Raw genomic sequence first — 13,831 nt, forward strand, 5'->3', positions numbered from 1 at the left:
CGGACGGAACAATTCACAAGGTGGAGTTCCTAGTAACTCAATTACACCCCACGACTCCAATTGTGCTAAGACTGCCGTGGCTACGCATGCACAACCCAGTAATTGACTGGAAGGAACTTTGTCTGACGTTCCAGGACCGAAACGTCCGAATCTCAGCAGCCCTTGCGTCGGAAATTGTCCAACCAGGTGCCGAGGAAGGTACCGAGAAACTATGAAGGGGGGTAAACAGTGAGGAAATACACGAAGGACCTCTCCAACCTCCTCCTGAAGCTCCGCAACAACCTTCAGAAGCCTCCCTTAAAGCTCCAAGGACGAGGGTAAAACTAGAGGAAGTAGAGGACGAGGAGTACGAGGCAAGACAACCAGGTCCACACGAGTTATTCCCCTCAGACAAAAATCTAGGGCCAGACAACCCAATCCTTATGGGGATCAATGAATGGCTCGCATTCGCGAGGAAAGCATGGAAGAAGAGGTGGAGGAAATCCTCATGGCTGGACAATCTGCCATGAAGAAAGTAACCCCGCAACCAGCGAAGGATTCAGAGGAGACCTATCAAAAGTGGAAGAGTAGGGACAATGAACGATCCTCCTCATGGCCTGGAGCTAAGCAAAAAGTCTGGTGGAGGAAGAAAAGGAGGGAACATGGACCTTATCCCGACCTCCCCACCTTAGACATCGAAAGCCCAAACATACCCAAGATTCCGTCAAAGTCTGGTCTGACTCCCAAGGGTTCAATAAGACATAACAACTTCCAAAGAAATCAGCTCATAGCAGGTACCCATGTGGTGGAACGAAAATCGGATCCCACCATACAAGGGAAACCCATCAGCTTAATAGGAGCTGCTGGGATGGATCGTCTACTGAGGGAAGGAACCCCAGCGTACTTCCTTCATATATCGCTCACAAAAGAAGAGCTCCCTACGAAAGAAATGCTCCGGGCGAGTGATAGCAGCACCCCAGAGAGAGTGCAGCAACCAAAGGATCCCGAGAGTGGAAACCCTAAGGGTGGGGGGTTGTCAAGGAGTTCGACGAAGAAGCATCGAAGTGCCAGGAGACGGAGGAGTTGAAGAAATCCATTCCCGTCCAATACCAGGACTACCTGGATATATTCTCACCCAGAAAAGCAAGGACGCTAACTCCACACCGACCCTATGATATCAAAATTGAAACAGAGGGGGATGCAATACCTCCCATAGGGAAGCTCTACAATATGTCTGAGAAGGAGCTGAAATCTCTCAAGGAGTACACCAATGAGATGTTGGGAAAGGGGTTCATACAATCCTCCAGTTCCCCCACGGGAGCTCCCATCTTGTTTGCCAAGAAAAAGGATGGTACCCTATGACTCTGCGTCGACTATCGAGTGCTGAACAAGATCACGAAGAAAAATAGGTACCCCCTCCGACTGATAGGCATCTTAGTAGATCAACTGTGGAAGGCGAAGACCTTCACAAAGATCAACCTCCACGCAGGATACAACAATGTCACGGTAGCCCAGGGACATGAGTGGAAGACTGCATTCCGAACTCGGTATGGGTCATTCGAGTACCTAGTAATGCCTTTTGGGCTCACGAATGCTCCCTCCGTGTTTCAATTCTTCATGAACGAGATCTTTCATGACATGGTGGACGTTTGCGTGGTGATCTACTTGGACAACATTCTGATTTATTCAGACGACGATGTATCCCATGTGGAACACGTCAGGAAGGTCCTTGAACAACTGCGGGCAAACCACCTCCATGCAAAGCCAGAAAAATGTGCATTTCACATCGACATTGTCGAATACTTGGGGGTGATTATATCACCATTGGGAGTATCCATGGACCCAGATAAAGTGAAGGCGGTAATGGACTGGCCAAGACCAAGGACGGTTAAGGAGCTCCAGGCATTCCTCGGGTTCGCAAACTTCTATAGGAGGTTCATAGACAACTACTCGGGAATTACCAAGGTGTTCACAAAGCTCCTCCGAAAAGACTCAGTGTGGAATTGGATGCCACAGTGTAGCAGTGCCTTCGAGCTCCTGAAGCCCCAGTTTTGGGGCATTACAACCCGGACCTACCGGTAATCCTTGAATGTGATGCTTCCGACTTGGCTATAGCAGGGATTCTATCACAACTGGATCCTGAGACAGGGGAGATACACCCCATTGCCTTCCATGCGCGATTGATGATCTCAGCGGAATTAATCTATGACATCTACGATAAGGAGCTCCTAGCTATCGTGGATTGCTTCATACAATGGAGGGCGTACTGTGAGGGATCCCGACACCAGATCCAAGTATACTCAGACCATAACAACCTCCAGTACTTCTCCACTACAAAGCAACTGACAGCTCGACAAGCCCGGTGGGCAGAATTCCTTTCAGGTTACAATTTTGTCATCAACTATTGACCAGGGAGGTTGGGAGCCACGCTGGACGCGCTCACCCGGAGATCAGACGTGTACCCAAAGAAGGGAGCTTCAAGGGACCAGGTCTTAGCGGGGAGGGAAAGGGTACTTATACCTCCAGAACGTCTGAATGCTACCATCCTCATGAACGAGGACCTCCTAGTGAATTGAGTAAGGGAAGCTTCAAAGGACACGACTATGATTGAAGCACTGAAGAGGATTGCACACAACAAGGAGGAATCTCTTGTTTGGGAGGATGGGCTGATAAAGAGGGGAGGTCGTATATACGTCCCAGACGTTGGAACTCTACGAAGGGAGGTACTACAGTCGTACCATGACCATAAACTGAGGGGACACCCGGGGGAGAAACGCACCAAGAAGCTCGTAAACCAGCTGTTTTTCTGGAAAGGGCTGTCCAAGGACGTGAACTACTATGTACAGAGCTGCCACCCGTGTCTGAGAGCCAAAGCCAGTTGCTCCAAACCTTACGGGAACCTCCGCCCATCACCAATTGGTCAACGACCCTGGTCCTTGATCTCCCTAGACCACATCACCCAGCTCCCAGTCACGGCAGGTCCAGAGAAATATGACGCGATTCTCGTAGTAGTCTGTCGACTCACCAAACAGGCCATATATGTTCCTTGTCATACAACAGACGACGCGAAAGACTTTGCCAATCTGTTCATAATACACATCTTCTCCAAGCACGGGATGCCCTCTGATATAACTTCAGACCGGGGCTCCCTCTTCGTGTCCAAATTCTGGAGGGAGCTTTGTAGAGCATTAAAAATCGAGTCACGCCTATCCACTGCGTATCACCCACAGACAGACAGACGAACAAACGGAACAAGTAAACCAATCTGTGGAGGCGTACCTTCGGATCTATTGCTCCTATGACCAGGACGACTGGGACCTGCTCCTCCCAATTGCTGAATTCATACACAACAACACCCCAAATACAACGATGGGCGTCTCACCATTTTTTGCCAATAAGAGGTATCACCCAAAGCTGTCTATTACATTGAAGCAAGTACAAGGAGCGGAGGTCAACGAATACGCATTCAATGTCAAGGAGTTACATGCTTATCTACAGGAACGAATTTGAGTAGCCAACAAGGTGTATGCGCAGTACGCGAATCAAAAACGCCAGGAGGCCCCGGACTGGAAGGAGGGTGATCACATCTGGTTGAATATGGAAAACGTCACGACGAGAAAACCTATGAAGAAGCTAGACCACAAGTGGACAGGCCCCTACTCAATCTTGTCAAAAGTAGGGAGCCATGCTTATTGATTGGATGTCCCTGGGGACCTCCACAAAATTCACAATGTGTTCCATGTAGACAGGCTGAAACCTCACTTCCACGACAAATTCAAATGACAGACTTTCCCGCCTCCCCCAATCCTCATAAAAGGGGAAACGGAGCACTTCGTCAAGGATATCCTTGACTCCAAACCCAAGAAGGGACGACCAGAAGAAGTGGAATACCTGGTAAAATGGGAGGGTTATAGTGAAGAATTCAACTCTTGGGTAGGATGGGAAGGTATGGCGGGATCCCTGAGGCTCCTGCGGAACTGGCACAAGAAGCATCCAAGGAAGCGACAGCCGTCGCAGAGACATTCGGCTTGTTTCGAAAAGGATGCACAGGAAGACGAGGAGGACGAAAAGGAGGATAGGAGGTAGGATCGGAACTGACGACGACAATGGGGACGATACCCCCACGACACTCACAACGAACTAACGACTATGTGCATCGGAGGGTTAAATCAACCCAAAGGCATCATGATTTCAGTCTTATTGATTTTCACAATTATAACGGGGGTTCTCATAACTTAACGAGAAGAAAAACAAGGAAAACCGGTGAACATAACGTAGAACATAGGTACAAAGAGATGACAGGACAACAAGGAGACTATGCAAGAAAGGAACACTGCAACGACTTGTCCTTAACGACATCCTGACCAGCTGCCAAGTCAATAACTTCCCTTGCCACAGAAAAGTGACCAGCACTAAGCTCCTCCGTCTCGTACAGCTCGTCGTCGTCACCAGTAAGGTCAATGACTAGATTTAGTGGATCAGATGCAGAAGGTGAAGATCTTCACAAAGATCGACCTCTGCACAGGATACAACAACATCAGGGTAGCCCAGGGACACGAGTGGAAGACTGCATTCCGAAGTCGGTCTGGGTCATTCAAGTACCTGGTAATGCCTTTTGGGCTCACAAATGCCCCCTCCACATTTCAATTCTTCATGAATGAGATCTTTTATGATATGGTGAACGTTTGTGTGGTGATTTACCTGGACACTATATTGATTTATTCAGTTGACAAAGAGGAAGGTCCTTGAATGATTACAGGCCAACTATCTCTATGCAAAGCTGGAAAAATGTGCATTTCACGTCGACACTGTTGAATACTTGGGGGGTGATTATATCACCACTGGGAGTATCCATGGACCCAGGAAAAGTGAAAGCGGTAATGGACTGGGCAAAACCGTGAATGGTGAAGGAGCTCCAGGTGTTCCTTGGATTTGCAAACTTCTATAGGAGGTTCATAGACAACTACTCGGAAATCACCAAGGTGTTCACGGAGCTCCTCCAAAAAGACTCAGTTTGGAACTGGACACCACAGTGTAGCAGCATCTTTGAACTTCTGAAGTCAGCATTCTCTGAGGCCCCATTTTTGGGACATTATAACCCGGATCTACCAGTGGTCCTCAAATGCGACAAAGACCAATATATGGATGAGTCAGTCTGAAGGCATACAGTGATAGAGTAATTTTTGTGAAAGCCTAAAATGAAGTAAAATGAAGTAGGACTGGCCAACAGTTTCTGGAGACAACTCATCATTTACTCCAATTAACACTACCTCAGTGTACACCTTGCTCTCATATACCAGCGAACCTGCCATGTGCGTATCCTTTCTGTCTAGTTTCCATGATTACACGCAGTTTCTTCACTTCCTCATTATCACTGCTTACTTGTCCTGTAATTTGATCTTCCTCCATTTTTTACCACTGCAGTCTGCAAGAAAATTGGTACAAGCATTCAAATCTCTCTCACCATTTGCTTGTTGCTTATCTGTCAGCAACTTTCAGACCTGTGTTGGGATGTGTAAATGGATACATCCCTACCACTAGTTGCCCCCCCCCTGGGGACACAAACCTTGCTTGAGTCACTGATTTTGTGACCTAAACAGTGATTGCATGTCAATCAGCCCCCTACTTCAGAGGTAGTTACAATAATTGTGATATATTACACAATGACATACATTACTGGTGCCATATGTAACTACACACAGGGTGTTCAGTTATATACAGGTGGCAAAACCTCACTGAGTAAAGGGTGTAAGATTGAACATGGTCTGGCGACGTCGCGCAATTGAAGATAAATGGCGGACACTGCAAACAATCAGGAAGGGGGATGTGCGGCCGCCTACAAGATGTCTGAGATTAATGCTGATGCCGTGAGACAATTTTCGCGCGCGCTAATAATATCGAGGAAGAAAGGACCATTGCAAGCAAGGTGATATCACACCAGAAGGACAAAAAATTCCGCTCGACGGAATTACCAATATTCGGTGCAACTGATATATCATGTGACCGGCGATATACCCGATATAGCCTATCCGTGGTCACATGGTATATCAGTTACGCTGAATTGTTACGATTCCGTTGAGCGGAATTTTTTCTCTTTCCGGTGTGTATGATACTTCGCTTGCAATACTTATGTGATAAGGAACTGAGCACCGAGTACATAGCATCTCCCAGCGTTAGATAGTACTACTTATTGTTGCGCAGTCTGGTCCATAGATAGGATCATCTACATTGAAGATGGATGCATAATCCCCGTCAGGCTGAGCCTTGTCTGGGTGAAGATGGACAACAGCAACAACAGCAGTGGGAACGCCTATGGATTGATAGCGCTAATGTTATCATATGATGATTTCTATATCGTATAGGAGCGAAAAGGTGAATTAGAGGATCGACAATAACTATCATTACAGGTAAAGCCCTTCCGCAGTATCTTCGTTGTTCCTGTGTAGTACCTGGAGAGAGCCATTGAAATATGATAACGAGTCATTCAATAGCAAAACGAACCTCTTCTCTCGCGGAACTGAAGTCGGCTATAATGACTCTTATTCGTCTTTCTTTCAACGCAAGCAGTCCAGTTTCTGTATGTACCGCTTTCTTATGACCAGCGGAGAAGCCATCCCTGATTACGCAGAAGTCCTCAAGATCCACGTCCTCAGCGAGACTCACATGCGAAGTATAAAGTCTGAAAACTATAGTTAATAAATATGATATTTTCAACTTTGAGAAAACGCGTACTTGAAGATGTGTCTGTTTTGACGTCAGGCAGAGGAAACTCGATCTTATGGTCAATATATTCAGGGTGAGTAAGAACAGGATCTAGCATTTCAGACCGATTTGTAGCTATGATGATCTTCACATGTTTACGCGTATCGAATCCATCTAGCAGATATAGACCCTCCAATACGGTGCGTTAGATTTGATGTTCTTTATCGGATGTAGAGTCGTAACTGAATAAAATATGATTCCTCAACACGAGTAGCAGCGTCGAGATGAATGCTCACCGTGTTGTTCCTGCCGCGTCAGTTTCATCTATGAAGCTGATACTTGGTACATGTTCCTCCACCACACGGAACAACTTGCGTACAAGTTTAGGACCATCTCCAACGTACTTTTGGATGAGCTCAGATCCGACGGTAAGCAGGAAGGTAGCAAATATTTGATTAGTGACGGCTTTTGCGAAAACAGTTTTACCATTACCGGGAACTCTGTAGAGAATAACACCTGTCCAAAGTTCAATTACTATTTCCTCATACAACTCGGCGTTGGAGGTAGCTCTACGGAATCCTATTGTTGATATCGAAAATTGTTCATTATGAAGGTGTAGTTGTAGTGAAATCGTCGTTGAAGTGGGAGCGGCTAGGGTGGAACGATTGGCATGTATCTATCGCAAATGTTTTTTTTTGTTAAGTCCACGAATGAATAGCGATATCAGCAGGAGGTATCAACCGACAGGTCAACGAATATAATTTTGTCTCACTACGTCCAGTATTCGTTAGAAATCTGACTTGGTTGCTCGGAAAAAAGTTGACTCCATCCGCGCACGGATTCTGGAAATTTAATAGAAGGAGATAGGCCGTTATGTCAGAACCGCCGATGTTCGTGATGTCGTGAAGTGGATTCGTCCAATATCTGAATGGTCACTGAGCCTCGCAATGAGTGAAAGAGTGCGCGCGTAATGATGACAATGTAAATGGAGACATACATTTGTCGGATGTCGACAGTAGAAGACAACGATGGTTTCCCTTGTATTCATCGAATGAAGTCCATGGAATTCATTGATGTTAGTTCGAGGTATTCGATCGAATATTCAGATGAAATAGAGCAAGGTTGAATGATGCGGATAATGAGTGCGGCTGGATTATACACTCGATTTTAACGCAGAAGGGCAGCTAATGTAACAACGACATTTCATAACCGTGGGAGTCACGTTCCTCCTTCCTTTTGAACACCGCTCTACCATGGTTATAGCTCGATTCAAGGTATCTATTCAGCAGTCGAGGACGACATCATATCAGCGAAACAAACCGTCGAAATAATTTGCAATATTTGTACACTTATCTAGTAAATTCTCTTGTAAAGATATACGATGAGTCAATTCTTTCATTGAATACGCGTCTTGTTTTCTGAATGCTACTCATAGAATCCACTGATAATGGTGAGCGTGATATATCGACATGTAGCAGTAGTAACGACTTACTGTTGTTGCTATTGTCTTGTCATATGAATTATATCGGGTGAAAACGAGAACGATTCGTTGTCGCCCGTACATCTCTTCAAATTCTTCCAACATACATGTCATTTGTGTGGGTTCTATTTATTGTTGAATAGGACCACGCCAGTCGGTATTTGTTTTAATCCAATCTTTTTAGAGTGGATTGATCAGAGGTCGAGACTAGTGCGAAATGGAAAATTCTTACATCGTTGCACGACATTCATCGGCAAAGGCTTAGAATCAGCGAAACTGTTCTTTATCATTGACCGAATTGCCAACTGTACGTTCTCCCGCTGAACGACTTTTTTTTTTATTTCGTATTTGACTGGTGGAACCTTTGTCAATTAACAGCCCATGAACACTGTCCTCTAAATGGCTGATACAATGAACTTTAATGATCATGATTGCTAGGCATCTTTGAACATACACCAAGGGAGACCATTGAGACTATTGTGGTTAAGAGAACGTCATCGAGAGTTATGAGTTGTACCGGTACGCATCTTTCTCTCTCAGGCAGTTGATTTGATGAACGATCATTCTTGTTCCATATCGTTTGCGAAGCACCCAGTCATCAGCCTACAATTGGGTGAATATGTCTCACTGAGCCTTGTTATAGACCAAAATCTGATACAAATCCTACCTTTCGTATCAGCTTAGAATACAGCAAACATCATTCGTTATGCAATAGTTGCTCAAAATTTTGTTTAGGGAAACTACAGTTGATGGCCAATTTACTGGTTACAGTGAGTACTCTTGGTTTCGTTCCGTTTTTTTTCGCTTCGATTGTAACCCATACGATATGTTCATCTAACAAATGTTAAGTTTCATGAAGCATATGTGAACTATTCTTTCGACAAACTTACCTGACGAATAACCTCAACAAATATGATTCGAAGTATCTCTGTCTTCAAAGTAAAAATGTTTGTGCGCACACGTACAATAAATCCGACATAACAATTTTTGAAGACCATATTGAACAGTGAGAACGGTGGTGTTCCTATATTTTTCTTTATTAGATGTAGAGATAATGCTAACAGAATGTGATCGTGCAGTAGGAAGTGATCAGAGCTTACGATCAAGCTTTCTCGAGAATCGAACAATGGATTGTCCAGTACATCAAAGAAAACGGATGTATTTGTGTTCTAATGTCGACACTTTGACTTTTCAGAAGGGTACGATGACTTATGTGGTGCGAACCTAGCATAACAATGCAGAACTTTTCAGATGAACGCCTCACAATAATTTTGGCGGCGAACTTGATTCATGAAGGGATACAAAGCGACGCACGAAATCAGATTGACTTAAAATATTTGAAATCAACAGGGTATCCTCAGTTGATCGCGTACAGAATTGGTGCTTGCTCCCATCTTTGACGCTCTCACAAATGGAAGAAAACGAAGATATGGTAGTGTTGCATACTACGAGGATAAAAATATGGAAAGTGAGTGCGAATTGTTTTACGACAAATCAGTCTCTGCTTACTTGTACATTTGAACTGTGTTTCCCATCCCAGAATGCGACTTCAACGAACGTATCTATCTGGTATGAAGTCAACGCTAGTTCCCTGAGGTTCTTCAATTATACGTGATTCGAATTGGGAGGGAGTCTTTACAAGTAGCAGTTGAGTACTGTTTTATCCATAGGTTGAGATATGTTGGATTCCACCAAGACTGTAGATCCACTATTGAACGATGTCAGTTTAGCAGATTTGACGGTAGTGCTATGGAGGTATTGCGAAGACGATGATCGAGTCAGTGCGATCTACTATAATAACTTATCTGGATTTTTTATTATGAAAGCCGTTTGATCTTTCACTCTTCTTTCAACGACCATCATCACCGTTTGGTGAAAACCTGAAATACCAGAAGTTTCTTTCCAGAGTATGTCATTCAGATTTTGTTTCTTTCTCATTGTCTTAGTCCCATTTTGTTCCTGTAGTACAGACTTGCCCAACGATAACAAATTGAAAGGGATTATGCGTAGTCGGTACACATTCAGCGAGTCCCAATCAGAGATACTACAATCGGCATTCAGTCAGGTAAGATGTCACTGGAAATCGAGTGATTGCAAGCCGTGCATTTTATCTAGGCGAATTATGTGACGAACAAAGTACTCGGTCAGTTGGTGGATGAAACAGGTTTAACGCCGTCGAGGATAAAGGTGAGCATAATGGAAGGAGTATTACGCATGCGAATGTAACGGGACGTTTCCAGGCATGGTACGAAGTAAGTTTATCTTTGCCACTGTGTTAAGGACGATACTTAATTTTTCTTTTAGTATCGAAGACGACTGCAAAAACGTAGGAAACTCGAGGTACAGTCTATACTAGGCACAACCGACCTGTATGTTTCACTTCACATCGTTAGGAATAGAAACGTTGTTCTGAACGGCTCTTCAGAGATGCTCCCAATCGAAACGAACCGCAGACAACGACCGCTTCGAGCGTAAATATGAATAAATCTTCCGACGTTGTTTTCGGATTTGTTCCGAACGAGGAGCAGATACAGATTGCACCTTCTGTCGACGCAGTGGAGTCGTCTGATATTAATGTTGAATGCACTTTATGTGCAGTCGCATCGCATGAAAATCTGTCTTTGAACCAACCCACGTTACCGTCCATTTCATCGATGTTTCCGGAAATTTTCAATGACCAGTACGATTACAGTCTCCCTCCCAACGTTCATCCGATCGTTCTACCTACGTATCGTTAACAAATGATAGCGGTGTCAGTGTAGGTCGATGCATAGTTGGTAGACAGAAAATAATCCATCCCTCCGGAAAGTATAAGATGTCATGACCTGCTGCATCGTGTCTGACCTCGAACTTGTAGATGGTCAAGTGTGCAAGTTACTCATTCATAGTGAACCATTGGAACTCAATAGTAATAACCACCCGAGTTAGTCAGTCATTGTAGATTGCCTATCTTGTCGAATAGACAATAAAATGATCTACTTCGATTTCCTTTTCCTTTTTTTTTTGAGCGTATCTGTTGCATCATAAATCCAGTACATTCATACGATCTATCATGATTTCCTATTAAGCTCTTCAAGACCCCAAATACAATATTTAACCTCAGCCGGGGTCCTTTTGGATGTGTACTTATACTCCATCATTTCTGACCGTTTTCCGCATTGCTTTTCCCCCGTCGTTTTTCTTACCTTTTTCATACGCTATGGTTTCTGTGCAATCATTAAATGACACGTATGTGGTCTTCGAACCTAACAGTTACTACCATAACTATCCTTTTTCAGTAGTATGGGGGCTGCTTTCATAGGGCTGTCGATTTCAGTCTTCCTATTAGGATGTTTGTAACGATCCTTCTATCTGACGGACGCTTGGTCTAATCACAAGCAATTAGTATGTTCGGCTCAAGCGTTTATGTATTTCACGCAACAAAAAGACCCTTGTCTAGTTCGTTGCATGGTAAGCATAAGAAATCCTCGACGTTCCTCATCGAGTCATATAAGTGACAGGTTGCAGCGTTAATGCTTTTGAATTTCATCCATGAAGTACTCATCATGCAGAGTGGTGAGGATTGATTGTTTATGGATCGATCAGCTTTCAATTGACAAACTGGATTCAAGTGTACTACTACCTCGCCCCTCATCTCAACGCTACGATGGCTCCGAATTCTGTCGTATGGTAAGCCTGATTTTATATGCCAGTATTTTCGATACAAACCGATTAACGTACAGGAGTTTGACGGTAGAGAATTTGAACTTCATATTATTGTCTACTGATGATACAATCTACTTCTAGGTAGAAGGAATTTGCAATGTATGTTACTTTCTTCATTACTGATGAAATGGACCGTTAACGCGTTATCGGGGATCATAGGGTCTGATTGCATTATGCGTGCAAAGGTAACATGCAGTGTGGATTGAACAATTCTCTATTTGTAACTGACGCGTTTCAGTTTTTGGATTTGGCGAATATGTCGACGTAAGAAAATCCACATTTGTTGACATTTCGAACTGAACTAGATCAATCGTCGAAGTCGCTACCTATAAGCTATGGATCACAATGCTGTTGGTAAGAGTCAACGCCATAACTTCGCCATATCGATTCAATTTGATGCTTCGTATAGGAATTCGTTGCTGTTGCACAAGCAGGCACGTCATATTCAAATTTTCACTGCATACTCCCTATGGATTGACCACCATGTTCACGTCTTCCGTAGGTTGTGTTATAGGCAAGTACAAACGAAGATCTTCATTACCGGTACTGACATGGATCAATGTAGCTTTCATTTCAATCGCGTAAGTACAGTATACTCGCTGTTTACTGTTATCATTGAACGCATGCGTAGGTTGGCCACGGTTGAAACTTTTTCGCAAATGGAACCCGAACTACGAGTTCGTTGACGCGCTTTGTGTACTATGTTCAATTGATCTCAATCATTCCAATAGAGTCTTTCTATCGTCGTCAATGTTATCGCTACTGTTGATGATATTGTTATCGCTACTGTACTATCTTTTCTGTTTCAATCATCCAAGAATGGATTTCGCAGGTGAGCTGATTGATGTGGATTTGCGGACAGCGTTAGGTTAACTTCAAGGCGTAGTACTTCTACTATTTTAAACAAATTGGTGATATTTTAGATTTGTGCCCTTCATACGTTCTATGTACTTACTTGTTACAGACGCTACATGCGGTGAACACTGGAGCTATTACCAGGTGAGTACCCTAATTAAGATCTTGCTGCAATTAATTACTCAATAAATGAATAGTATTTGTGCGATATCGACGTTGGTCTCTGTACGACATGATTATTTGAATTATTTTCTACTATATCTCATCATCGTTGTTTTGTAGATGTTGGCAGCTCCGAACACACTCATATACGTTGCGTTCTATTTCTGCATTGGTCGGCGTATGTACGAATTCAGATTTGTGGTCATAAGATCCAATTGTTTTCTAGTGTACACGGCGTCATTACTAGCAACTCTGAACGCACGGAATGGCGTATCGAACGTGGTTAACGATGTAGAAACTACATCTGGTCGCAGGTCTCCTCTTGCATTCAGAAGCTTTGTGAATGGAAGTGAGATTGACAGGGATATATTCAATGTCAGTACAACCTTGTTTTATTCCTGCTGCATCCGTTGCTAATGGTGACCAGAAACAGAACGATTCTGCGATCAAGGGGATGGACAGTGTTCAGCTCGAAACGGAAAATAACTATACGGATCGACAGGTAATATATGAGTTAGATGACATGTCTTTGGATAATATCAGTCACAAGGTACGTAGTGGTAATCAAGGTTCTATCGCCTTGCTCTTGGCTCTGAAATGGTGGCCTGCGGCGGTTAAATCAACACAGACGCTCTCCCTCTTTCAATGTTCTACCTCAAGTCTGTTGATATGTGGGGTTTCTTACAATTTTCTACAGAACATACAAACATCTTACCAGTTGCCTACGGTTCCGCAAGAGGTCCACTTCTATGCAATTTAACTGCTACAATTTGATTATTGCGTATGGAATTGTGTCTGCTGTCATTTTGTGTATTTCTTGTTGTGTATAATATCTTGGATGTTGGAGCCAAATGTTGGCGTTTTTTGTGTTATCACGTATATTCGAAATATATACTTAGTGACTTTCTGTCCGACAATCACTTACAAAGACGGGCGTTGTGAAAGAGT

The 13,831-nt window shown here is 43.8% G+C and overlaps 3 protein-coding genes across 3 annotated transcripts; 2 read left to right on the forward strand and 1 right to left on the reverse strand.

The window, feature by feature from the left end:
* Positions 1-6,376: 6,376 nt before the first annotated feature.
* On the reverse strand, positions 6,377-7,234 carry C8R40DRAFT_1198385 (uncharacterized protein). The gene is made up of 4 exons (XM_046233094.1): positions 6,978-7,234; positions 6,712-6,923; positions 6,481-6,665; positions 6,377-6,428 (listed from the first exon to the last, which is right to left on the reverse strand). Exons 2-4 carry the CDS (start codon positions 6,797-6,799, stop codon positions 6,381-6,383), a joined length of 321 nt encoding a protein of 106 aa, XP_046084182.1. The 5' UTR covers positions 6,800-6,923; positions 6,978-7,234; the 3' UTR covers positions 6,377-6,380.
* Positions 7,235-10,163: 2,929 nt separating this feature from the next.
* On the forward strand, positions 10,164-10,899 carry C8R40DRAFT_1172739 (uncharacterized protein; the record flags this gene model as incomplete). The annotated part of the gene is made up of 5 exons (XM_046231903.1): positions 10,164-10,226; positions 10,277-10,348; positions 10,402-10,413; positions 10,466-10,530; positions 10,587-10,899. The coding sequence occupies 5 exons, from the start codon at positions 10,164-10,166 to the stop codon at positions 10,897-10,899; spliced, it is 525 nt and encodes a 174-aa protein (XP_046084183.1).
* A 908-nt stretch (positions 10,900-11,807) lies between these two features.
* Positions 11,808-13,657, forward strand: C8R40DRAFT_1071078 (uncharacterized protein; the record flags this gene model as incomplete). Its single annotated transcript, XM_046226301.1, has 14 exons — positions 11,808-11,830; positions 11,854-11,893; positions 11,948-11,965; positions 12,105-12,130; positions 12,276-12,364; positions 12,432-12,447; positions 12,498-12,543; positions 12,598-12,698; positions 12,790-12,865; positions 13,004-13,061; positions 13,110-13,258; positions 13,311-13,385; positions 13,427-13,433; positions 13,581-13,657. 14 exons carry the CDS (start codon positions 11,808-11,810, stop codon positions 13,655-13,657), a joined length of 801 nt encoding a protein of 266 aa, XP_046084184.1.
* Positions 13,658-13,831: the final 174 nt, after the last annotated feature.

This window comes from Lentinula edodes, assembly GCF_021015755.1.
Source record: "Lentinula edodes strain Le(Bin) 0899 ss11 chromosome Unknown C8R40scaffold_27, whole genome shotgun sequence".
NCBI lineage: Eukaryota > Fungi > Basidiomycota > Agaricomycetes > Agaricales > Omphalotaceae > Lentinula > Lentinula edodes.

What these genes read in the sequence shown, in the direction of transcription:
- C8R40DRAFT_1198385 (XM_046233094.1), bottom strand. Translation starts at nt 6,799, where the DNA reads ATGCTAGATCCTGTTCTTACTCACCCTGAATATATTGACCATAAGATC. An exon ending in CAAAACAGACACATCTTCAA is followed by an intron (nt 6,666 to 6,711) that starts GTACGCGTTTTC and finishes TATTAACTATAG; the next exon opens with TTTTCAGACTTTATACTTCG. An exon ending in TCAGTTCCGCGAGAGAAGAG is followed by an intron (nt 6,429 to 6,480) that starts GTTCGTTTTGCT and finishes GGCTCTCTCCAG; the next exon opens with GTACTACACAGGAACAACGA.